The sequence below is a fragment of the Micropterus salmoides genome, unplaced genomic scaffold, assembly GCF_014851395.1.
Source record: "Micropterus salmoides isolate LMB-PRFRI ecotype aquatic unplaced genomic scaffold, ASM1485139v1 Ms_hic_scaffold_19, whole genome shotgun sequence".
NCBI lineage: Eukaryota > Metazoa > Chordata > Actinopteri > Centrarchiformes > Centrarchidae > Micropterus > Micropterus salmoides.
In genome coordinates, this window is record NW_024041039.1 from 12,921,768 (window position 1) to 12,946,551 (window position 24,784).

At 39.8% G+C, this 24,784-nt stretch overlaps 3 protein-coding genes and 1 non-coding gene across 11 annotated transcripts in view; 1 reads left to right on the forward strand and 3 right to left on the reverse strand.

Moving 5' to 3' along the window:
- Positions 1-1,135, reverse strand: part of pcnt (pericentrin) — a 40,516-nt gene extending 39,381 nt beyond the window's left edge. For all 6 annotated transcript variants that reach the window (XM_038728326.1, XM_038728323.1, XM_038728324.1 and 3 more), the window contains exon 1: positions 949-1,135. In XM_038728326.1, coding sequence (XP_038584254.1) covers positions 949-996 — 48 coding nt within the window. In that variant the 5' untranslated portion in view covers positions 997-1,135. The remainder of the gene's footprint in view (positions 1-948) is intronic.
- Positions 1,136-2,111: 976 nt separating this feature from the next.
- On the forward strand, positions 2,112-4,074 carry zgc:112416 (uncharacterized protein LOC550509 homolog). Its single transcript, XM_038729616.1, has 7 exons — positions 2,112-2,144; positions 2,315-2,372; positions 2,675-2,748; positions 2,992-3,183; positions 3,407-3,503; positions 3,589-3,707; positions 3,832-4,074. The coding sequence occupies exons 1-7, from the start codon at positions 2,112-2,114 to the stop codon at positions 4,072-4,074; spliced, it is 816 nt and encodes a 271-aa protein (XP_038585544.1).
- A 476-nt stretch (positions 4,075-4,550) lies between these two features.
- trnak-uuu lies at positions 4,551-4,623 on the reverse strand. Its single transcript has one exon. It is a non-coding gene; the product is annotated as a tRNA-Lys (tRNA).
- Positions 4,624-4,958: 335 nt separating this feature from the next.
- LOC119910407 (autophagy-related protein 9A-like) lies at positions 4,959-16,497 on the reverse strand. 3 transcript variants are annotated; one of them, XM_038729022.1, is made up of 20 exons: positions 16,312-16,497; positions 15,948-16,003; positions 14,675-14,826; positions 14,507-14,550; positions 13,993-14,057; positions 13,711-13,860; positions 13,049-13,190; positions 12,703-12,843; positions 12,463-12,583; positions 12,093-12,268; positions 11,850-11,972; positions 11,332-11,519; positions 10,492-10,645; positions 9,569-9,748; positions 9,189-9,401; positions 8,835-9,067; positions 8,536-8,653; positions 7,368-7,638; positions 6,685-6,830; positions 4,959-6,589 (listed from the first exon to the last, which is right to left on the reverse strand). In XM_038729022.1, the coding sequence occupies exons 3-20, from the start codon at positions 14,775-14,777 to the stop codon at positions 6,581-6,583; spliced, it is 2,577 nt and encodes an 858-aa protein (XP_038584950.1). In that variant the 5' UTR covers positions 14,778-14,826; positions 15,948-16,003; positions 16,312-16,497; the 3' UTR covers positions 4,959-6,580. The 3 variants fall into 3 exon arrangements, with proteins under 3 accessions (XP_038584950.1, XP_038584951.1, XP_038584952.1); XM_038729023.1 differs by having other exon boundaries at positions 16,228-16,497; XM_038729024.1 differs by having other exon boundaries at positions 16,342-16,495.
- Between the last annotated feature and the right edge of the window lie 8,287 nt (positions 16,498-24,784).

Genomic DNA, 24,784 nt, shown 5'->3' on the forward strand with positions numbered 1-24,784 from the left:
TGCATCATACTAATGTACCAAGCTATCTTTTGAATGAGTTCTACCATGAGCTGGAGGAGAAATGCAACATTGAAGAAATGCAATTTATTTAGCTACTCTGAACACATGGCCTAGTTTAAATCTGTTTTTTGACAGTGTGGGCCGCTTATCAATACAGGGCAGGCCATTCTTGCTTATTGGCCCATTACTAATATGGCCTCCCATTTTAGTAAAAACAGCTGTTTGCTTTTTCCATTTTGGCGACACCACAGTAGCAATTTTCACAGACAGCTGAAAAAATGCCATAGGGGATACTCTTTCTAGCTGTAAAATAGTTTCTCTGGGTTGGTGAAAGTTATTATGGCTGTTGAAAAATGGGATTGATTATTGGGATGCAAAAAGCAAATGTTCCTGAAATGCAGCACTAAAAATGAATTACATAAAAGTTAATGTGCCAAAAATGCTTTTAAAAACTCGGACGACAACATTGGATTGGATGCACCTGCGCGCGCAAATGTAACACCTTGAAATATGTAAGGAAAACTCTTAGGAAAGGAAACTTTTTTTTTTTTTTTTAAACAGATTAGAGGCATTTCCCTAGTCTTTGTAAAAAGGGTGCATCTGTCAGTCTCAGTTGAACTTCAAGTATCACCTTATACGAAATGATTCAATTCATTAACCAAACGTTAACGTTACTCCATACACGTTATAGTTATCTTTACGTTAGCTACGTGCAACCTTAGATTAATGATCAACCCGCGGCATATGCGCGCCAAAACAGTAAAGTTACGAGAGCCTGTAATTTAACGGGCAAACGACATCTAAGCAACGACAAACAAAACGTTGAAACAATAATGTTGGAGGACGGTCCAGTTAGCAGTGGACAAACGCAAAGCCATCACAAAAGAGTTGGCTAGCGGTAACTGCTAGCATTCAGCAGTTAGCGTGCGTTAAATGTTAGCAACAAACCTTAGCTCTCCCAGCTTCTAGTTTCCTTTGACGTTCATCTTCATCCATCTCTTGGTTTAAATAAAACCATTAAGTGTTTGGGACATACGTCCTAATTCAACTGAAAAGCACAACAGACTTCTAGCATGAGTTAGCTAAAACAAAATCTTTGAGCTTCCTTCAGCTACAACTGTCAACAGATAATATTCAATATGGCCGCCAAGTCAGTTCAACTCCGCCCTTATCGAGTTTCCTTGACTAAATGGACCAATCAAATCATTACGTTCCACTTCTTCAGCCAATTGCAACGCTTGAATGCATTCCCGCATGCCTAATAGAACCACCCCCCATTTTGTACATCACTCAAAACTAGAGTCTAGTTGACCAATGAAATGGCTGTGTCAAGTCTCCAATGCTCGATTGACTGCTCTTGTAGCCAATCAGGACAGGCTAATATGAAACCATGCCTCCACTCATCTGTTTTGAAAGTGAATGTACAGAATCGTCCACTGTCTGAGGAGTTTTTTGGCATTTGAACAACCTAATTTATGACGACGAATGTATAGTTACATTAAAGCATTACAAAATAAGATCAAAAGGTAAACACCATTCAGATGGCATTTATTGAAACCATGACAACAAGTGTAATATTTTGTATTATCTGTAGGTTATTACCTTTACTTAATATACATATTTTTCTAGTTATTTATACCTTTCTAAATAAATTAATCTAAATGTGGGCTATATATTATGAGCAGGGCTTATTTCCAAGATGAGTGAATGAATGACATTGGGTACTTTACCTTGGTCTGTAGTCATCTACAAATCAAAAGAAAGTGGGATCTGAAGTAGGAAGGTTATCTGATGTCCCTCTACTCTTTCTCTGCATAGAAACAAAGTAGTTATGCAAGTCATGTTTAGGTCTAGGTGTTAAACAGGTGTGTCCCATGGCAACCACTTTCTGGCTTTTGTCTTGACTCAAACACACAGGTATACACACAGTCTGTGTGACTCCAGATGCCAAGATTTCAGGTAAATAAGATATTAAAAGCATAAGTTTGCTTGTCTGTTTGTATGTTTGTGTCTAGTATTTCATCCAATTATGTGTATTAAGGCCCTTAGAAAATGTTAGAGTAACTCTCCTTTGTGTGATCTCTTAGCATGGCATTTCTGCAGTTGATTAGATGACAAGACTCAAACTCAAACTACTGGAGAAGGTAGGTGAGAGGCTAGTTTAAAATGTGTTCAGCTGGAAAAATACTGCTCAAGCTACAGTTTGTTTGGTTGTTTAGTATTCTCAAGTAAAATAGTTCAGCGTGCCTTTTATGCTTTTCTTGAAAATTTTACATCAAAATCTTTCAGAAATATTCTTTACTTACATTTCTAGAGACTGGAAAACGAAAAGCACAATATGGACACAAGAGCAGATTCTGCCCAGTCTGCAAGTAAGTTAAAGACTTCTTTCTATCCCAATTATAGATTATACTGACAATGACTTCCCAAGATGACAAATGAAGAATATACTAAAATAATATACTTTGAATACACTTAGTAGTAAAATTAACCTGGTAGTAAATGGATATGAAGCTGAGCACTAAGGAGAAGTCTTGGGAGCTGATGAAAAAGGTAGAAAGATTTTTATTTGCTTTTTACTTTAGGGTGGACAGAATAAGTAGAAGAGGCAGACACAGGGAAAGATAAAAAAATTATGGGAGTAGCTATTGAGAACATGATTTTGTCTGTTCAGGGAGTTATGATGGACAGCTGGATCAACTTCACCTTGCACTGAGGCGCAAGCGGGCCCTCCAGCAAATACTCCGGGTTTGTAGAGAATCTTTATCTTTGTATTCCAAGAATACACATTTTTATTTGTTAACCTATTAATATAGTTTCTTACATAACTAAATTCAGACAGTAAGATACAAAACTAGAGCAAGAGAAAGACAGAAGACATTCCTAGTACCTTTGAGCAGTTAACCAGTGTCTCAAGCATTTAGTCTTTCGCCTGTCATTGTGAGAAGTATATAATTGTTTGTGTTTTGTTTGCATTTATCTTCTGTGAAGGAGCAGCACATGTTAGAATACCTCAACAGACCCCACACCTGGGGAGGGTCACAAAGACAGTACAAGTCACATTTCTTCACTGCCCCTCAGCCGCCTCCACCACTCCCACTTCACCAGGCGGCCCCTGTTCTGCACTTCCTGACCCCTCCACCGCCTGCCCGACCCCAGCCTCCTCGCATCATCCAGCAGACTGTGAGACACTCAGCATTACTCTAAAAAACACCACCAATCCCCCTATATTCAATCTTCTTTTTCTGAGCCCCTTCTTCTCTTCTATTTTTGCCCTTCTATTTCCTTTCACATTAGGTATTATACTGACGCTGCTATTCAATCTGACTTGCAATGAGTTGAAGTATAGTGCAAATAAATTATGCAAAAGAAGCAGTCATTCCCCCATCTTTCTTTCTCTCTGCAGCTACCCGAGCAGCCTGCCACCATCATACAACAGCAGCCTCTGTTTACTCAAATCCCTCAGCCCTACCCTGCACCACGCTCAGGCAGCATCAAAGAGGGTATGCAACAGCAAATACAGATCTGTCTTATTTGAGTCTTCCTGTATTCATATGTTTGTGTGTGTATGTGTATTTTGCATGTTAGACATGGTGGAATTGATGCTGATGCAAAATGCCCAGATGCATCAGATCATAATGCACAATATGATGCTGAAAGCCATGCCTCCTATAGCCCTGTCACCACCTGGAGGTCCCAGTCACTGTGCCCCTTGTGCTAAATATCTTGGGCAGGTACACACAAACATGCACACTCTCTCGACACATAAAGACAAAGCAAAAAGTCTCAATTCTGACCCTTTGCAAAACTGTCCCAAATCTGTCGCTCCAGGACAGTTTCCAGGGAAACCCTATTTTTGTACGCCCAGATGTCAAACCAAGAGGAAGTGCTGTCCATCATCATCATCACTATGGTCCTACTTCTGTGGCACCACAGCTGCCCCCCATCAGCAACCCTACATGGCTACCAGGGGTGTCATCTGTCCCAGCAGGACAAGCAGCGAGACATCTACCATCCATACACCACGCAACAGCCCCTTTTACACTCCCACCACTCAATGGTAAGCCTCACTAACAGCACATGTACTTTATGTGCAAATATTCACACAGACAGCCTAATTGTTTTATTTTTATTTTTACTAACAAATACATTTGTGTGTGTGTGTGTGTGTGTGTGTGTGTGTGTGTGCATGTGTGTGTGTGTCCTTACAGGACACAGATTTCACTCCGAGTCTCCCCTGTTGACTTAATATCATTGAAATTTTCCAAAATGTAGGCTATCATGTACGTTATGATTATGAATGGTAGACAAACAAAACAAACAAGGTAACCTTACCTTACACTAAATTATTGTATGCTTATAGTAGTCGTCAACTCTGACCACTTGGGTCAACTTCAACGGCGCTGAATGGGATGAATGATAAAAAGAATCGACACCCTTACAGGAACTTGATCCACAGACCCTCAGATGAAATATTACAGTTCCTTCATAAGAGCAGTTGGCGATTTACACAATCTATTGATGGGCCATAGGGGGAGAAAGAAAATTAACGCCCGAACAGGGACTTGAACCCTGGACCCTCAGATTAAAAGTCTGATGCTCTACCGACTGAGCTATCCGGGCCCTGTGAAAAGGAAGTATTTGGACTCATTAAAAACATGATACAGCACAAAACATTTTCTCCTGACTACTGTAACTGCTTTGCCATCAGTCTCCACAACGATAGCTCTGTACGCAGCTAATGCAGGCTAACTATCCGAAGTAGTAAGCTAGCCGTATGCTAATTTACGGCTAGTAGCTGTTAAGCTAACTAAATCGCTATGATGACTGAACGCACATGTATAATCTGACGGCACTTTAAAATAGGGGTATGTTCAGTATTCGGCCTGTTCAGTCAAGTCACTAACGTTGCCCGTGTCATTTTGTCGTGTAAGTCGCTTTTTCACGCTACACACAAAATCATTGCCTCGTCTTTATTGGATGAATTTACAGCTGTACAAAATGGTATTTTACAGGATCTATTAAACAAACAACAGAACTTCCTCAAACAGTCGCTTTTACCGCAGTGAATCACTGTGAGCATCCTGGACCACATTATTAGTCTGTTACAAGTGTCAGTGCTTCTTTATCCCGATCCCAAATGCACAACAGAAAACACAACCTGGATTCACAACCGTCAATCATCATGGCACACCCCTTTGATAAATAAAATATACACATATAAACAACTGACACCCTCTGCATTAACAAACTATTAAAGTGCATACTTCTTTTAAAGAATTGCATGGCCTAATGACAGGGGAACAAGGTACAGTCATGCTGTATTAAGCAGGATGTGGAGGATGGCCATTGAACAATATTCTTACTGTGAAGATGAGTTACAACTCTTCAGGAGAATGTGTGGATGATAGTCATGCACTTGTGCTTAAGGGCTTTTTGTATGGCACAAAAGTCAATATTACATGCTTAAAAAAGCCTTGTTTGTTTGCTGTGCCAAGTCTGTTAAAAAAAAAAAAAAAAGAATGGTTAATAAAAACATGGGTTAAATCAGATTAAAATGTGCTTGCATACAGCATCTCGCGTTACACATTACAAAATGTTGGCCTTATAATTGTGTAAATTTGATTAATTTAATATTCTGAATGACTGCTTGAAACAACTTGATAACATTTATTTACACAGTGCATGTGTACGTGCACAATACCAGGCTAGGCTGTACAATTAATTTTTATACAAACGTTTTTCTGTGCAACGGAGGCAGACTCTGTGAAAAGTTTCAGAACATATTAGAAACTTCAAATGAACATTATAATGCAATAAGAAAAAAATCTATAAGGAGGGAAATATGTTATTAAAAATCTGAAAAAGTGAATTTGAATTTTTGAGGCCTTCAATGTTTTGCAAGGAGGCAGAATGCAAGCTGAAATACAGAGCACAGGGTAGGATACATACCCTCCTGCTATTGGTACAAGAATAGATACACAATGAAAGTCAGTGTGTTAACAGAATCTTTCTGAACACATTTCGTTGAATGCTGTTATTGTTGGAGAGACACCACACATTCTTCAAATTTCACTTCTGTTGCCATCGGATTTGTAAAAGAGGGAAACAATACAGATAGCAAAAATTGGATTATTGTGATCACATTTTGGGCAAATTGCTACAGCAGGCAAAGCGCCAAGGATAATGTGTTCCCAAGTTTTGTTAACATCGCAGCAAGGCATGCACCTTCATCATGTAATCTTTTGACACTATAAAAGAGCGTAGTATAATCTGATGGTATTAATGGCTAGTAGAAATAACTTGATCCTGTAGGTCCTCTTCTGATTCACAAATTCAGATGTATACCCTGACTGGTGTGTAGTAAGTAATATACTATCTTTGAAAGGTTGGTGGTGGCATCAATGTTAACTTGTCCAGATGATTTTACAAGTAAAGTGTTCATGGGACACCACTCCTGTCCATTTTCACCCGTGTCAGGTCAGATGGTCAATCCTGGACAAAAGTTTGGTCAAGGAAAAGGGTGTGGGTTTTTTTATATATGGAGAGTGGGACGCTGATGCTTCTTCACATGGCATGGTTATGTAACCTAAAGTGTGAGAAAGAGAACAAAAATGTCTGTTTACTTGCACCACACACAGGCAATTGCCATTGCCATTGCAATCATTCACAAACAACATTCACCCTGTGTATGTGAGGAGGCATTTCATCTTCTGAACTCTCCTCTGGTAGTGGTTCATGGTGTCGTGGTGCTGCCTGACCCTCCTCTGCCCACCCTCCCATGGGCAGACGGGCTGACCTCACTACTTTCCCACCTGCACCAAAAGAGTCTGGAAAACAGAAAGACATAGACAGTGTTGTTTAAAAGTGTCAGCAATTAACACTGATCTGTATAGCATGTACAGCTACTGTACTGTAAACTGTCCTCAGTTGAGTTAAACAAATAATGAAATACTCTGAAAGCCATATAGTTCTTATACTAAGCCAGTGTGACATAAACTAAGGGAGACTTGTGTAATTACTCAGTGAGAAACTTAACTACTCATTGTTACACAAGGGCTGAGAACATTTTACTGTTTTGTACATATTGCAACATGGCAAGAGAATATTTCCTGTCTTAAACTGATATCATATCTTTCTAAAACTAATTGACTAACAAATCCAAATTTTTTGTTATAAAAATAATGGTGCAGCAAGGAGAGCAAGGACATTTACAGTTTTAATTATCTTAAAAAGAGTAAGACTATGAAAAAGAATAGCAGGTGAAAATCAATTTCATACTGTTCCAAAGTCCGACTGATCATTTAATAAGACTCCATTCAAATGCATGTAGTGTGAAACATGGGGAGATTATCAAAACATAGTACCTGTGGTAGGTCCACTATAGCGGTGCTGGGTGCTGCTCTGCGAGGGAGCCCCCTGTTGGCCCAGGGTGGTACTACAGGTGGCTGAAGCTGAAGTGGGAATAGCACTGGGACTGGGGACTGTTGTGGGGAAAGTGTGTGAGCGTGGGAAATGTCTGGAGTGAGGGTTGGGTTCACTTCTCACTTCATCAGGGACGCTGTCACTGCTTTCGTCACTCTCCTGCCTGTGCCATGTGTGACGGGATAGCTCGCCGCGGGACTGTTGCTTGTGTAGCTACAAGGACAAAAATAAGATGGAAAAAATGGATGGCACCCGCGATGAAGAAAATCTGGGGGATATTCACATAGACTGTACATAAGAAATTGACGTAGTCATCGTGACGTTACCCGTTGGTTTGTGGACTGCCGTTTTGAAGCCTCGAGTTTGGCAGATATGCGCCGCCATGTCGAGTTTTTGCAACCAGGAAGTGCCCGGAAGTGACTATACAGCGGAGCTAACGGCCGTGTGCGGCGCTAGCTAGCTTGCTTAGATAGGTGCAACTGTAACTCATGTTAACTGTCATTTTAACTGGGCTGATAACTTTGTCTAGCGGACAACAGTCTTAAAACTAAATGTACTCACCAGAAAAAGTGAACAGCCAACTCCTAATAAGCTTTCTCAATGGCGCTGGTTAAATTTACACAGTGCCGTGGGTACGAGTCTGCTCTAGCCTGATTGACAGGTCGCTATGGTAACGACTAGTCAATCATAGATAATCCCGCCCTGAAAAATACTCTGCTTTTTGGTCTATTGTAAAATAAATGGGACCATAATTTACTAAATGAACATCATTTTGTATTGAAGAAGACTTGAAACTAGCGACTGAGACCATAAACTCATCAGGAAAGTGTTTACTGGGGTAATTATTCAGCTGAGAAGTAGGGTCATTTTCTCATTATTTCTAATGGAGCCGGACTTCTTTTTGCAACCAGAAGAGTCGCCCCCTGCTGGATTTTCAATAGAATGCAGGTTTCAGGGACTTCCGCATTCGCTTCATATTGTAGCCCGGAAGCTTCCCGCTTGGATATTCAGGATGAGGAGACAAACGTGGGAACACACTGTGCTTCATTCACTTTTTAACTCCTACAGATGTCCTCTACTCTCTTCCCACACACGATCACACACAATTACCTCATGCATGTAAAGTGCATGGATGCTCATCTCAGTGGAGGCATACTCTGACAGGACCAAACTGGTCAGTTGACCCTCCCATGCACTGCTGCCTGAGCTCACAGTTCGGGCATCAGTCCTACAAAAAAAGAAAGCAAAAACATGGAGAAAATGAGGACATGAAGAGGAGGTGACACAGATAAGAAGATGAGAGGCTAGATTTTGCACATTGAACTGTGAGTTTTCAGCCAGCAGCTCAGTAAAAGTTAGTGTTAGACAGAACTGAGTCGAGACACATTTCGGAAGAAGAATTCTCCTACCCAGACCCTGCCATTGCTTTGCTCATGGCTGAAGTGTGGCCAGCTGCTCTGTGAGCTGCACTCAAACTGCCTCTCAAGTGAAGACTGCTGCTGACTGGGGAAAGGGAGCGTAAGGCAGATGCCCCATCACTTATGCCAGCTGCTGCATGATTGGTCAAAGAGCCATCCCTGCCGAAATGAACGGAGGCCAGCGTAGAGGGACCTCCCAAGAAGTTTGCAACGAGGCTCCTTGGCTACAAGAGAGAAAGGGCAGAGAGACAAGACAGTACATTTGTTTCTACCTCTGAAGATGTAATGAAATTTGATGTATTACCACTTTGATACCTGAGCACGTATGTTAGTTCATCAGTGTACCTCAGACTCAGACAGTGAGAGGGGATGTGTATCTGAAGGAGCCCCTGCGGCCTCTCTGTGAACTCGTTCTTTCAGCTGGCTGATGAAGTGTGTGGTCTCCTGAGGCGGCTGCCACTGGGGGTTAGTGATGGCAAAGTGCATCAGAGATAACTCTGTCTTCCCATCCTCTGCCTGTTGGTAGATAGACGCCTCTGTCTTCCCCTCTGACATCCACTACAGAGGGAGGAGAGAGGTTCAGGCCACAGATATACACACAGACTCTCATTCATTCATATTTCACTTTTGAATGAATAAATCTTACGCATGTCACACAGTATATAGACAAGTGTCGTCATTTATGTATGTCTGTGTGGCTGCACTTATGTGTGTCAGTCACTCACCGCAGGGTGTCCATGCTGCCTGATGTCCATCTGGGCAAAGGAGCAAGTGTCTCCTACACCGACCACCTCCACAGTGAAGTTCCTGAAGAAATCAATGATCTCCAGAGACTTCCTCCTCAGACAGAAGATCAGGATAATGGGAGTCACCACTGGACTTATCAACTCCTCTAGAATAAAGACCTGGAAGAAAAACATAGGGGAAAAGTTAACACTGTATACTCGTGTGGCAAGGTAGGGTTCAGCAAGCACATCAAAGGTATACTGATACTCTGATTCATAAGTTGAAATGTGTTATTTAAAATAGCACGTTCATTTTAATTGTAATCTTGAGGAACACTTTATGATTTAAGATCCAAATGCTACCAGCTGCGACAATCTGGGAGTGGAGAGCAAATCCCTTCCTTAACAAATACCAATAAGGTGCTTCTCAGCATGGCACTGAGACCCCTACTGCTTCAGTGGATCTGCTTAGATAGCTAACAGCAGAAAACTATAGTTATAGTAGTCTGTCTGAGATATAAATACAAGTAACGGAATGAGGGTAATGCTAATTCTCTAGAAAAATAACAGTTTAATAGAAGCAGATGTTCAGAGAGGGTTTGACAAAACAACTACAGGTCTTTTACACAGTAGACATTTTGAGTAGTCACAATAGAACCAGCACAGGTGTAAGTTTTAACATAAATGCCTTTATAACTGTGCTGGAAAGCCATGTCCATGAGTCAGCTTGCACACTTGCAGGGCCCTAAAATTGGCATATATATATTGAATACAGCCATCATTAATGTTAATTAATTAAACCCATTAATTAATTAAATTCATGCTGTGCCATGTTAAAATGTCTACTATGGAAAATGCCCATATAACACTGTTTTGACAAGTCCTCAGTCTTGATATTTATCCCTGTCAGTATCCATACTCACGGCTTTGTATTGGAAGAGCTGGGAGAACTGGTCACGGGTCTCATATCTATGTGCATTACCCTGCCAGTGGTCAGGCATGTAGTGGATGTGAGCCAGGATAACCCGCAATAGCTGCTCAGGACAAAACACCATGTGCTTATCAGGTATAAATGATCTGAAAAGAGAGACAGGAAAAGAAGTTAGGCTTACAACATAAGAGGGTGAAAATCAAAGGCAAAGATTTAACTACTTTGTGGAAATTTGCTTGTTAACTATATGTCTGGAGTTTACAAGACTGAAGCATTCTTATTCAGCTGTAAGGCTTTCTCAAAACAAATCACAAATTTGATGCAAAATTTACCGGTGAAATTTCTGATGGATTGTTGTGTGTCTTGGATGGTTCTACGAGATAGAAGTTCAGTTCATGGGACTGTTCCTAAATATTGAATTATTTCAATTCAGAGCTATTAACAGACTTCAAATAGTCTGAGCTACTTAAGGAAGGAAACCCTCTTAAACTCATCAGTTATACAGCAGAATAAGCTGCCGTAGAGCATTAAAGGGATTACAACTCTGGGTAGCTTTAGACAGGCAATAAAGAAATGGGTCCCCTACGTTCCACATAGTTGAAGATTTGTGTCATATATTCACATTTTATTTTTGTATCTGATGTTTGCCATTTCATATCAGTTTTATAGAGACAAAGCTATTAATTTATGGCTGATTAATAATGAGCTAGTGATTTATTTGAGCTATTTAGCTGTTAATACATTTGTGATGATTAAGTGCTGCAGGCTGTGTAAATAAAAACCATGTAAATGAGAATAGCAGAGAGATTAACTGGGTAACACTAATCCCCACCTGCAGACTGTGATACACACTCCAAGCAGAGTGATTGATGAGAGAACATGTTCCACTGCGAGAACATCCTCGTCATAGATAGTCAGGGCGATGAGCACGGCCAGGAGAGACCCGGCAAAAAACGCTACATTTTTGGCAACCACCGTCAGCAGTGGTGACAGGAAACAGTTCATATACTTGGATGCAGCCTGAATGAAAGAGGAACAGGGGTAGAGGAATGGAAAAAAGCAGGAAGCAGACTTATTATTAACTCTACAGGCTAAGCATTAAGAGCATGATGTTTATACAAAACCATGTGAATCTTAAGTGATGTTCTGCACTGCCATATACAAACAACTTCTTTCAATTCATTGAAAGAAAAATATGTCAGTGTTATGAAATTTAGCAGGGTTATAAAACTAGGGTTCAGAGGAGAAGCAACTTTATTTATATTGAGGAACATTATATCATAATAATAATTGTTATCGCTTTATCACCCAGCCCTACTTATGAGCAGTGTTGGCAGGAGATACGCTGACCTTGTAGCCTTTGCTGAGGCGTGACATGAGCTCATGATCCAACTCATTGAAGTGACGCAGGTAACATCGACCATACAGAGACCAGCATCTTGCTCCCAGAGAGCCCGGCTCTCGCTTGATCACCTGCACACACACACACACACACACACACACACACACACACCCCCCAAATGATCTATGTTTAGAGCACTAAATGAAAAAAGAAAACTGTATAAAGTTTGTATGTACATACAAACTACTTACCTCTGTGTAACTAAAGAAGGCGTAGAGAATCTGCCACACAAGAATAACTGGACACAGCAGCAAATTGGCAATCCCAATCCATAGAATACGGGATGCTAGCCTGTCTGCCAGCTCAGCCCTGTTCCCTCCTCTCTTGTATTCTGGTTTCAGGCTCCACTCATTTTCAAACAGAGACCCTACAGAGCAACCAAGACAAAACCAAGGGACATACAAAAGAAGACTCCTTTGTCATTCTAAACCTTGACAAATAGGCAAATGTATGAATGCATGCATGCATATAGTTAATTTCACCTGAATATTACACCATGGAAATGCAGACACATAGAGTACTGTACATACTGTACATGAATTACATCAAACATGAACACACCTGGTCCCCAAAAGAAGATGAGCTCAAAGTTGTATTTCAGACCCCGGGTGTAGAACACGCTTTCCCCAAGCGTAGGAAGTCGAAATCGCACAGGAAGGAGAGATTTATTCACCATGGCAACCTAGCGAGGTACAGGAAGAAAGCTCTGGTTAGAGGTCACACCGTTTCATTATGTTTGCAAATAGCTGTGTCAGACTCTTCAGCAACCAAGCTGCAAAATTTCACTGCAAATGTACACACCATGTAGTTTTTAAAGCGGAGGATGCGGTGGTAAATGTCAAGCTCGGTCAGCTCTTTTTTATGGATGCAGATCTGGTGTTCTTTCTGGATCTCCACTATCCTGGCCTGAACCTCCTGCCATGTTGCATAGGGGAGTTCGGACTGAAAAGAAAAAGCATAGTGGAAATTAGTAGGCCCTGCGACCCTGTATGCAGGATAAGCAGTTGACGATGGATGGATGGATGGATGGAAATTAGTAGGTACAATGATTGCATGTGATTATAATTTATGCGCAAGCAAAACAAATCTTCAGTAACACTCTAAAAATAATTTCCTCTATAGACATAATTTTGTGTGACTGACTCACCATGGTCATCTTGAGTGCGTTGATGTAGAAGGATCGGATCTCCCAGTAGCAGCAGACATTATAGATGAATTTTACCAGGCGATGTAGCCAAAACACCCCAGAGATGATCAGCACAAAGATCACAAACGCATTGTCTCGGATACTGTGGGAGAAAATATTTTCTTCTATAATTAAAAGTACGTTGTATGTTTTCAACGGCATTAAGGTCTTCACATATGTCCAATTGGTTTGGCAGATTAAATATTTCTGTATAAAAAAAATAAACACACCGGCGCTAACCTGGGTAAATAATTTAATTCATGCCACTTTTCAGCTTTATCAATGACAACAAGAAAGTTATTTCACTCTTTTGAGTTCTGTCATTCAAAAGGTATCACTGGCAGATTAACAGGTAAGGAATAAATAGTAAAATAACCATTCCAAGTCCCATGTGATAATGTACATATAAATGTAGAAAGTCTGCTAAAATGTTTCAAGTAACCCAAGGAAACTTTACACATTCAGATAAGAAAAATGTTATATTGAAAAAAACTAGTGAGTAACAATAATGCGCATAACAAAGTGTTTCTGTATCTCACAAACACCCTTCTATACAATAATAACATCTATCCTCAGCTACACACTTCATTAACTAAATGAACTAAATACAGTGTCACACTCACCGGGCACTGCAGACATCCACTGGGAGGAAGGCATCAGGCAAGGTGACTTTAGAGGAATCGGTGTGATTTACAAACTTGTTGGCAAACAGTATGTCATAGTCCACACAGTTAGCTAGGAACACTGTGAAGCCAACCACAAACAGCAACTGACTGCATAGAGAAAGAAAGGAGGAGGAGGCAAGAAAGGAAAAGACAGTAAGAAAACACACTTACAGGGTACATCAAGCTCCATGCCATAAAGATTTCCTTAAAAACATCAGTTCAGGTGGATGGGATACATACACTAGCTCAAAGATCTCTCCCAGAAGCATACAGGTGAATCCATTCTTCTGGTGCAGATTATAGACGTAATGGATGTTAAGGAACAGTGCAAATGTGTCTGCGTTTATCAGTCGTAATTGTGTTAAAACTTTCATGGTATCATGGTACAGAATATTTTTATAAAAATACTATGTCAAAAACCCGGTCAGCAGCATCGTGTTTCTGCTTTGCAAGACCCAATCAGAGAGCCGAGCGTGAGTGGCTACGTCATCGTTTCTAAAGTCCTTCGTTTTGGCCGGTCTTCACTAAAACGCCCTCCGGAGTTTTGAAACGCAAAATGGGGTTGGCAGCGTTTCCAAACTTCTCCGTTTTAGGTCTTTGTTTTCGCCGTTGTAGTCTGGACGGGAGGTGCAAACGTAGCAAAAGGTCTCCGTTTTAATTAAAAAACACAGTAATGTGAATGGGGCCTCAGTTGTCAGGAACAATCAGAACACAACACGTTGGGAAAACATGTCACAACCAAGTAAAAGGATATTCTCTGGAAAAACAGGTCCAGGTTCTCTATGTGGTGCCATTGTGCTGCAAAACATTTATTAAACATTAGTAATGGTGTTGTTGCATGGTGGCATCGCTATCAGAGCAAAAGACGAGGATGTGTTTCTGTGTGTGATAAGTTCTTGATTTGTGTATACATGTCGTTTACATTTGGCTCCTTCAGGCACATGCATCAGCAGGTTCTCCTCTCCAGGGGGAGAGTCACTGTAGGACGCCTCCAGGCGCTGGTACTCTGTGTCAAAGTGTGCCATAGTGACAGCAGCTTCAGTCTCACCAAGTAGCCGAGCCCACTGCTACAGACTGGAGCACCGAGAACAACAGGGAGAGATGAGGGGAAGGCAAGAGGGTTAAAGATATACAAACAAGTCATAAAAATGAGGAGGAGGAGAAGGGAAAAACAGAATGATATAAGTTTTAAGGTTTTTAAATCATATGTTGGTTAATAATCAACTCATTTTGACACTTCTACACCCTGCATTATGGAAAACACCTACAACCTTCATTGAGGTCTTACCATCAACACGAACCTTGGTTTTGGAGGGCTAAACACCAATATAAATAAAAGTGTAACTCATTACTGATATATTCATTATTCAATATTTATAACTGTAGTAAAATTCTATTTTGCCTGATCCTTCTAAAGGGGGAGGTCAGAGGTCAGGAATCTTGCTGACAAAGGGGTTCAAAACTATATTCTCTGGTTAAAGGGCAGTCTCTCTTTCAACAATGCAACCCTGGACTACTGAACTACCTACACACATTTTGAGAGAGAGTAACGTTAGACATGTGAGAATGTGCCCCAAAAGCATGGTAAATTTGAGTTTGTGACTGACTCTGTTCACAGAATGTCACACTTTCGCTTATACAACGGAAACAAGTAATTGGTGTGTAAATCAAACTTGTGGTATAGCCCCTTTATGCTGCATCTGCCCTTGTCAGTTAGACTGAAACTAACTACTTAGAAACTAAAACCAACCATATAAGTAACTGACAATAGTTTCTGTCTCAAGATCTAGTTACGACAAAAAATCTACAAGACCCTAGGTAGATAATAATAATAACAGCAGGAATAAGGTATACAAAACAATGACAATGACAAAAAACTACAATGAAAATTACTTAAGAATAGTCAAAATATTTCTCAAGAAGGCATTTTTATCTTATCTTACTCAACTGTAATAACAAATTATGTGGAGTAATGACTGTCCCTACACCTCAGTCGTTGCATCTCAAAACCAGGGACCCTCCTATGACATGTAATGTAACTTATGCTATAGGTGGAAAGAGGTACTTCAGATCCTTGAAAACTGAATTTTAAAATTAAACGAATTATCAATTGACTACGAACACGTCTTAACCACACATACTGTCTCAAAACAAACCCATCGTGTGACTTATGTCAGCTACAGAAAGTTGCTTACCTCCATTGCAGTATAGTACGTCCTATCCAGCTCTGGTGTTTGCTCAACATTCCCAGCTGAAAAAAGGAAGAGACATTTCCTTTAAAGCTGCCCTGTGCAGTCTAAACTAGGACCACAACAGACTGTCAGACAGGGCTTCCTTCTATTTTTCTATTCGGAGACCACATACAGTAACAACACAGTTCTAAATCCACAGAAAATGAGGGCTGACTGTAGCTGAGTAGCTAGCTAGCTAGTTACTTGAAACTGGTAGTTAATTAGCAGCAACACATAAACGTACGAAGCTAACACAGGAGCACCGATTCAGGTGTTGTTGTTGTCGTGGTTTGACAGCATAGGCCTGCCTCCCTCACAAAAATGTCACCTCTAAAATCCCGCCACAAGGACTCCTTACAGTTGTGTTCTTCTGCCACCTCTTCGCCAGATTAAAACAGTGAATCCACGTTTTTTTTATTTTATTTAATGACCGTCTCGTTTTCGTTTTCTTGTGGATCCATCGACGCCAGTTTCATTTTCGAAACAGCAAGCAGTGTGGCGTCTGTCACAGCTGAGTGACGGGAAGGTTATCAAATCAGGGAAAGAATTCCCTAACGGTGACAACAGCAGCCAATCAGATGCAGCCAGAGGCGGGTTCGAAGAACGCGTTGCGTGGTTAGCGACACGCCCTCATGGATGTATACGGACGTACATCAATGCACGCCCTCAGAGACGCCTCCATGATGGGCTCCTCACCATTTGCTCTGGTTTGTCTAATTAAATGGCTGTTTACTACCACCGCCTGGTCGTTTTCAGTAGCACTACAACACGGTCAGAGGTACTGTCATACTGCAAGTGTACTCATGATGCTGCTGCTACATGGAGATCAGAACTAACAATGATAACTCCTTTTACTAAACAGATTTATATATTATTTATATATTTCTGATATCAATTATTTGTTGTTTTATGTCTTAAAATATATTGGAAACTGCTTTTGATCAGTTGTACTACATGATCATACGATCCTAATATACACTGCGCCCACATGTATTATGTTGCTCAAAGCTTGTGCAGGGATGTGGTAACAACATCAATGAATATGTGCAGACACACATGTACAGTGAAATAAATCAAAATAATGCTCTATTTTATTTTTAAAAATATTTCCTCAAGAAGTTTCCTGGAGAGAACAATGTAATTTGGTACTAATTGTAAGGAAAAGAGAGACAGTGTTAGGCTAAATTGCTAAACTTTCTGCTACACTAATTTCTAGTTTAAGAGAATGTTTTAGTTGGTGCACATAGATCAGCTGAACATTCAAATGTGCCTACAGGCAAACATGCAATTCAACCTACAGGTTTCCAATAATAATGCTTATAAAGCTCTATAATTAGTGCTATATTGGATGGTTCTTTTAAGGAAACTTTCCAGGAAAATTACAGACCTGTTAAATAAAGTGTTACCAAAATAGGTTTATTTAACATTTAGTGTTTGTTTTTACAGTTAAATGGTGAGATTCTTACTTTAAACCTGAATCTGATTTGATATTTGTTTGGATGCAAACTGAGATTTTGATGTTAATTTAAACATATGTTTTATAAGGCTAATAATACAAAATAATACAATATCAATAATCAGATCCTTAAGCATTTTCCCTCCTGTACTTGAGTCATGTTTTGATGAGTCTGGTTCTGGACTCCACAATACCAAGATGGTGCTTTGCAAAGCCAAGCTCACCTTCTGTCGCACTGTGCTGCAATGAATATTCATATATGACTGTTAAGCCTCTGGAGTGACAGCTGGGCTTTTGTTCACTGTGTAACTGCATTAGTTACACTGTTAACACCAATCACTGTGTGTGTGTGTGTGTGTGTGTGTGTGTGTGTGTGTGTGTGTGTGTGTACCTTTATGTGTTGAACTTACCATTGACAATCTTATTAACCAATCTCCCCAGACAGAAGTGAATTAATAAGTAGGTTTCTGTTTTCATGCTCAGAAACTTGGAAAGTTGGAAACACACACAAAGAAACACACACACACACACACAAAGTCATTACTGTTAGCAATCTGACAGGTCTACAGTTTACTGTGCTTCGGTTACTTTTCAACCTCACTTTCTTACACCTCCACAATAAATTTACTGTCCTCTCCCCCCATTATGCAACCATTTCTGACAACGTGTCCGTTTGTTTGTTTGTTTGTGTGTGTGGACAGAGATTTTTCAAAAAGGGCAAGGGTGTCTTGAGTCAGAGGGAAGTCTGTGTAATCCTGTTATTATAGTGATTTGGGTAATTTAATCTCTTCTGTTTAGGATTAGGCTTCATTCAGATTAATCCAGTAGAAAAAACACTGTCACCACCAAACAGTAACTAAGATATAAAAGTAAAAAATTACACATAATTCTAATTTGCTCACTATAAACCAATGTTTTTGAGAAACATTGATGAATCCCCACCCAGAACGTGTTTGAACTGCTTCATTTGATTTTATTTTTATTGATTTATTAAGATTTGCAAAGGAATTTAAGGGCAACAGGCTAGATATTATGTTAGAAAAAACACCTTGCATTGACATAGAGTAAGATAAATGACAAAGAAGATAGTTAAAGTTTTTCAAAACTAAACTGAAGCTAAAGCTAGAGTTATTAGAACCCATCTCCTTTTTTCTGTACTGAATTATTTTTTTTAGGTTGAATGATTATTGTTTTGCTAAATTCTTTACCACACTCATTGTAAATAACTTCTCCTTGTGTTATTGTGCATTATGAAAATTCTGGACTATTATATGTGTATTGTATGTGAGTTAGCATGTCTGTTCCGCTGCAGGCTATAGCTGACTGATTAAATTAACCTACTGTCTGTTGGGAATTAGGGGGTTGCATTGACAGCTAATTTGGTCCAAAGACTTGCTGTCATGCTGCCATGCAACTCGTGGGTGGGGTTGGGATAGCAGGGGCTGCAGGGTGGGGGGTGGCAGGTGGGGTGCTGTGAAGGGGGTAGGGAAAAGGGAATCAGGATGAAGTCATCTCTCTAGAGCAACTTAATTAGATCAAGATATGAGAGGCCGATTAGGGTGAAAACATTAAAAAACAGACACACGCACACTGAAAACTGTCACACACGCACTGACAATGTGCACATATACACTGAAATACAGGGGTATCTGAGTGTGTGTGTAAAATTATTTTAGTGCGCCCGGAAGCTGTTGTAGTGTAACAGGACGCCTTAGATTCCTGTCCTAACTTTCAAAATAAAAGCATAGCTAACATGATGATACATGGATTTCAGTGCAAGTGGTATTCCTTGTTCAGAGAGATTGTTTATCTAAGCAATTATATGAACAGTTAATCATTTATTATATTATATATTTAGTTCAGCATCCATAAACCTACAGGGAGGGATATTTATTGTATGTCACATTTAATTTTTGCTCCTCACCTTCAGATATTTTATAAACTTCATCTCTGTCTTCTTATTCACATGAAACCTACAACACTTCACTTTATGATCTACAATATGCAATGATTTGCTGAGCTTATTATACACATTCTACATGTATTTTGACCATGGATATATAGCTAGCTGCATCAGTGACTTCCTGTTAAAATGAAACAGGCACTGAAATGACTTCACAGGCACACACTTAGATACACACACAGACAAGTAGCCTGTATCCTACTCTGTGTGAAGTTTGTGTGGTGTGAATATTTTCAGTGTGTATGTGTACTTTGTCAATGTGGATGTACACATATTTCACTGTGTGTGCATGCACAGTCGGTGGTGTGTGCCCTTTTTAATGTGTGTGCGCACATTTTCAATGTGTCTGTGCCTGGTTTCAGTGCGTGTGCTTGGTGTGTTGTTGGTGCATGTATGATCATTTTCAGTGTGTATGTGCACATTGTCAATGTGAATGTGCCAGTGTTTCCGTGTTTTCAGTGTGTGTGCGCACATTGTCAGTGCGTGTGTGACAGTTTTCAGTGCGTGTGTGTCTGTTTTTCACCCTAATCGGCCTCTCATATAAGCTCCTTCCTGTACATGCACCCATGCAAACCCAACACAGCAGGAATGAAATCTACACACACACACACACACACACACACACACACACACACACACACACACACACACACAGTCACATGCACATACAATTTATACAGGGTGCACCTTTAAAATTTTAATTGTTGCTTGTCTTCCTCTCCCTGCTAGTACCCCTGGGGCCGATTTCCTTCAGGGCTCGGCAAATATACCAAGGTTGCTAAAAAAACAACAAATTTCTAAAACTCCAAGGACATTACTTCAGTTTCCTCAATGGTTTCTTAGTAAGATTCCTCTCCAGCTGATCTCTAAAATGTACCAGCTTTCTGTTACCATCCAGTCTGGTGTGGTCAGCTATGTTTAACAAGCAATTTTCCTAACCTGAACCAATAACAAGAAGATCCTTTGTGGTCCCTTATTTCCCCCTGACACGTGTTTCAGACACTTTACAGAAAATAAAACACAGACATGCACACACAGTGGTTGAGTGATTTCCTGTCCATGTTTGAATTATGTGGAGATGTTTGACTGATGCGTTAGTGTGATTGTTTTTGTGTGTGGTGTGTGTGTGTGTGTTACGTGTGTGAAGGAGATTGAAAGCAATGTGAACAAAGGGATTATTGATCTTTGCCATGTAGAGGGTGAGCAAGGGATCTAAATCACTGGTATAGGATGCCAAGAAAGATAAAAAGAAATTGTTCTCACACCAAAAGTAAAAAAATCCAAAAACCTGTGTGGAGAAGAGGAGGTCAAACTTTCATTCATAAGTCACTGATATGGCACTGTTGGCTTATATTCTTTCAAAATAATTTGCATCTGTCTCTGGATGAGAGAAATAATACACTCCACAGTCTGCTGAATATTTATAACTTGAACACCTCCATTTGATTCCATATAAAATGAGGCCTGGTCAGTAAGTTTCTTCATAAGTGACTGTCTTTGGTCGTCCTTTATCTCAGAAATGTGATTTCATTTTGAATTCTGAGCCACAAACTGTGTGTGTGTGGCATGAGTCATACAGATTGGGTGACATCATATATGTCACTCTCTGAGAGCATGTGTTGGTGTGTGTGGGGTGGTGTGGATCAGACATGAATATATGAATCATTGTATCGCTCAGTATACTGTCCCCAGGGAGTGAACTCTGACACCAGACTGCATGGATTGTCCCCTCAGAACCACCACAGTGGCTCAGCGTCTTTGTATTCATTTTTCCACTTGGCCTTTTTTTCCAACCTTTTCCACCATTTTGACCTTTAACTGTTAAAAAAATCCAAACATTTATTTATTATCGATTTATATAATTGACTATCTTAAACAGCAGTTGTTTCTCCATTAGCGCTATGTCTCTTTGTCGTCATTCTCTCCATGTATTATAAATGAATTAATATTGTGCGTCCAGACATGCAAATGTCCTTGAGACTTTCTCATTAGGAAGGCTAATGGTCAGCAGTGCTGTTGATAATCAATACGGAAGTAAAGAGATTTTGAAAGATGGTGGCGTGTAAGCACAGAGTAAGTAGACAAAATAACAGAAACACTTAACAACACTCAGCCTACAGTAGCTAACAATATATAGAGTGGCCTTTGAAGAAATAGTTCAGCATTTTCGGAAATACACTAATTTGCTTTCTGGCGGAGAGTTAGATCAGAAGACTGATACCACTCTCTTGTTGACGCTACAGCAGCCAGTTAGCTTAGCTAAGCACGAAGACAGGCGTGGTCACTTCCTGGAGTCTTGTCATCCCAACAGGCAACCAGTGGAAACTCCAGAAAGTGACAGAAAGCCTGTGCCAGGTAGGTGGATTTTGTCTTCTGTTTCCCCCTGTTTCCAGTCTATATGCTAGGTTAAGCTAACAAGCTGCTCTTTGGAAGCATAGCTCTATATTTACTACAAAAACTTGAGAGTGGTATCAATCTTCTCATCTAACTCTGGGCAGGAAAGCAAATAAGCGTATTTCCCAAAATGTCAAACTTCTACATCTTCAGTCCTCCTTGTGATTTTGAGAGCTTACAAGCATAATTTAAGTTTATCGAACATATCTCCTGTTCTCTGACATCCAGTTGAGGTATTCCATCAGTGGGATATCAATGATTGGACTACTGGAGAACCTCTCAAAAAAGTGATATGGGCAACACAAGGTGTTTTGGTTTAATTTTGTGTGTCTTGATGTGTTGATGAGTGTTGGACTAATGTTGAAACATTACTGGTTTGGACAAGAGTGTTTCCCCTCTGCCGGCAGAAGTTTAATGTTGAGTAATTCAAAGTAAATTACATCGCATTGACTGCTCTATGTTGCATCCAGAGTGTTTGTGTTTGTTTATACATGTTTGTGTGTCATTGCAAACCATATAAACCATAATTTAGAGGAATGAAAACGAGGTTTTAATAAAGCTGCTGCAGTTATTGTAATAACATCCACGTCTTGTGCTGCCAGAAGAGTGACAGGCATGCAGAAATATTTTACTATAAGAATGAAGAATATATAGGCATTAAATGTTTGATTATTTAAAATATATAATAAAGGGGCATCTTTTGATGCCGTTTGATGGGGTTTATTTATATACTGTTAATACATTTTCAAAGGTTTTTATACATTTTACTCCAGAAATTGCATTACATTAGACTGTCTCTCCAAGACCGTTAAAAAAAGCCAAAACAGAGCTTGTTAAGGACCAAATTAAGCCTCCAGGCCTTGTTTTAGTTTGTCTCATTTTACCACTTCACCATTACAAAGCAAGGTTGATGATCAATCAGGACATTTCACACTGCACTTCTTTGACTCCGTGTGTACTCTCAGACAGCCATAAACAGATGTGTCTGCAGTCTGGTCACAGAAGAGGGGCAACTGAAAGAGAAAGAGGTTAATAAATGAAAAGACAGATTTATGGAGGCTCCGGTCATAAAACTGATTGGCTGTGACATTGTGAGTGATGCCTACTAGCACATGCAACATATGACATGCACAAATATGCATACACACACCAGTTATTAGATACATGTGTTAAATTATATATGTTTGTAGTTAACTATATGTTATTGTTTTTATATGTACATAGAGATGAAGACTCTGAGCTCTTCGGTAATCTGTCTGTGTTTTTACTCAGAGAACAGGAGGACCTATTGATGATCTGTCCACAACACAGACTTCTGATTTACACACACACACACACACACACACACACAGAAACACACACATTCAGTGTGACAGTAAGAGGAAAGGAGGCATCAAGGAGAAAGAGCGAGACAGTGGTAGATGAGAAAGCAGAGTTCTGCTCTTGACTTGCAGGGAACAAAATCTATCCCACAATTCACCACTGAGGGTCACTCAGTCCTGGTGTTGTCATGGTAATGAGACTTTAACAGCCCAGGCTTTCTAATGTCAATTTCAGTGTGTGTTTCAGTGCATGTGTGTGTTCTTGTACACAAGTGCGTGTTAGATGAGTCGTCTGTTGGGTCGATGGCTTTTTAGTAATTATGGACAGCAGCAACCCCCTATGTCTTTCCACTCTAGGGATTTTTCCTTGCAAATTTGTGTCTGTTGTATTTTGTATATTGACTTCTTTGCAGATCAAAAATATGTTCAGAACATTTGTTTCATACATCCCGAAGGTACCAGCCAGCTGGGAGGGGTTAAGTGCAGAAAATATGAAATGTAATGTAATGTAAAATCAATAAAGTGTACATTTACAGCATTACTTCACACTAAGGCTACAACTAACCATTATTTTCATTTTTGATTTCATTGATAAGGATGACTTCTGATGAATGCTATTTTCTGATGACGTCAGAAAATAGTTAAAATGTCCGTCACAAGTTCCTAGACTTCTAGGAAACCTCTTCATATGTCTTGATTTGTTCAAATAACAGTAAAAACAAACAAAAGATATTCACTTTACTAGGAAATAAAACTGGGGAAAGCAGCAAATCCTCATGCTACATTTGAGAAGCCTTTCACCTTTACTTGACACTACCTGGAACTCTGCATTATGGGAACATAGCAACTATCATGAATGGTATATACAGTAAATGCACTGTCTATTCAAAATGTTTCAGTGCAGGCAGAATATGAATCTCCACTTTTCTCACAAAGTGGCAAATGATGTCAGTGTCTTTCAGAGCGAGGCTTCATTAAATTTTAAAAGAAACACTGCTGAAAAAACAATAGAGATAATTTGAGAGTCCACTGTGATTTGGTAGCATTGCTGCAGGCACCTAATCACTCTGACAATGCTGTAACCTCTCTTAGTCTCTATGTCAACAAACAGCTTCTGGTAACTGAATGCATCATTAAAATAACATATGCAATTGTTTTTAGTGTAGGTAACTGACTTGGATCATTGTTGAAGTGGTGATACTTTCAAGTTTTCACCCTCTGCCAATAAAACACTAATCTTATGAGGATTGGTCTTTATATATTTTAATAAAATAGTTTCATGCCATTTCTAATGTGTATGTTAAGTGCTGTATGACCCTAAATTAGTTCGTTGATTGTGTCACTGACAATGTTGACTTCATTATTTGGAGATCTTGTGGTGGGTTTGGAGATGATGGATAGTATTGATCCGCTCCTTATATAAGCAATAATAACAAAAATGATCACAAAATCCCCACCAAATCATCATCATGACCATCACCATTATTGTTATTGTCTTCATAATTATTATCATACAGTAATCAGCAGCAGTCACCAAATGAAATATATGCTATTCTGGAGTTTGGAGCATTGGCTACTATTTATACACCTCTTATACAAGTCAAGATAATATTCCTCACTGCAAGCGCAAGTGATGAAATAAAGTGGTCTGAGCTGCTGAAGTCTC

Bases quoted from the DNA above. Each gene is read 5' to 3' on its own strand.
- LOC119910407 (XM_038729022.1), bottom strand. From the start codon at position 14,777: ATGGCACACTTTGACACAGAGTACCAGCGCCTGGAGGCGTCCTACAGT. The intron at 13,191-13,710 runs GTGAGTGTGACA...TTTCTCCCACAG, and splicing joins GTGGATGTCTGCAGTGCCCG to TATCCGAGACAATGCGTTTG. The intron at 9,402-9,568 runs GTGAGTGACTGA...CTCCCTCTGTAG, and splicing joins GGCAGCATGGACACCCTGCG to TGGATGTCAGAGGGGAAGAC.
- zgc:112416 (XM_038729616.1), top strand. From the start codon at position 2,112: ATGACAAGACTCAAACTCAAACTACTGGAGAAG. The intron at 3,184-3,406 runs GTGAGACACTCA...TTCTCTCTGCAG, and splicing joins CTCGCATCATCCAGCAGACT to CTACCCGAGCAGCCTGCCAC. The intron at 3,708-3,831 runs GCCCCTTGTGCT...CTGTCGCTCCAG, and splicing joins CTGGAGGTCCCAGTCACTGT to GACAGTTTCCAGGGAAACCC.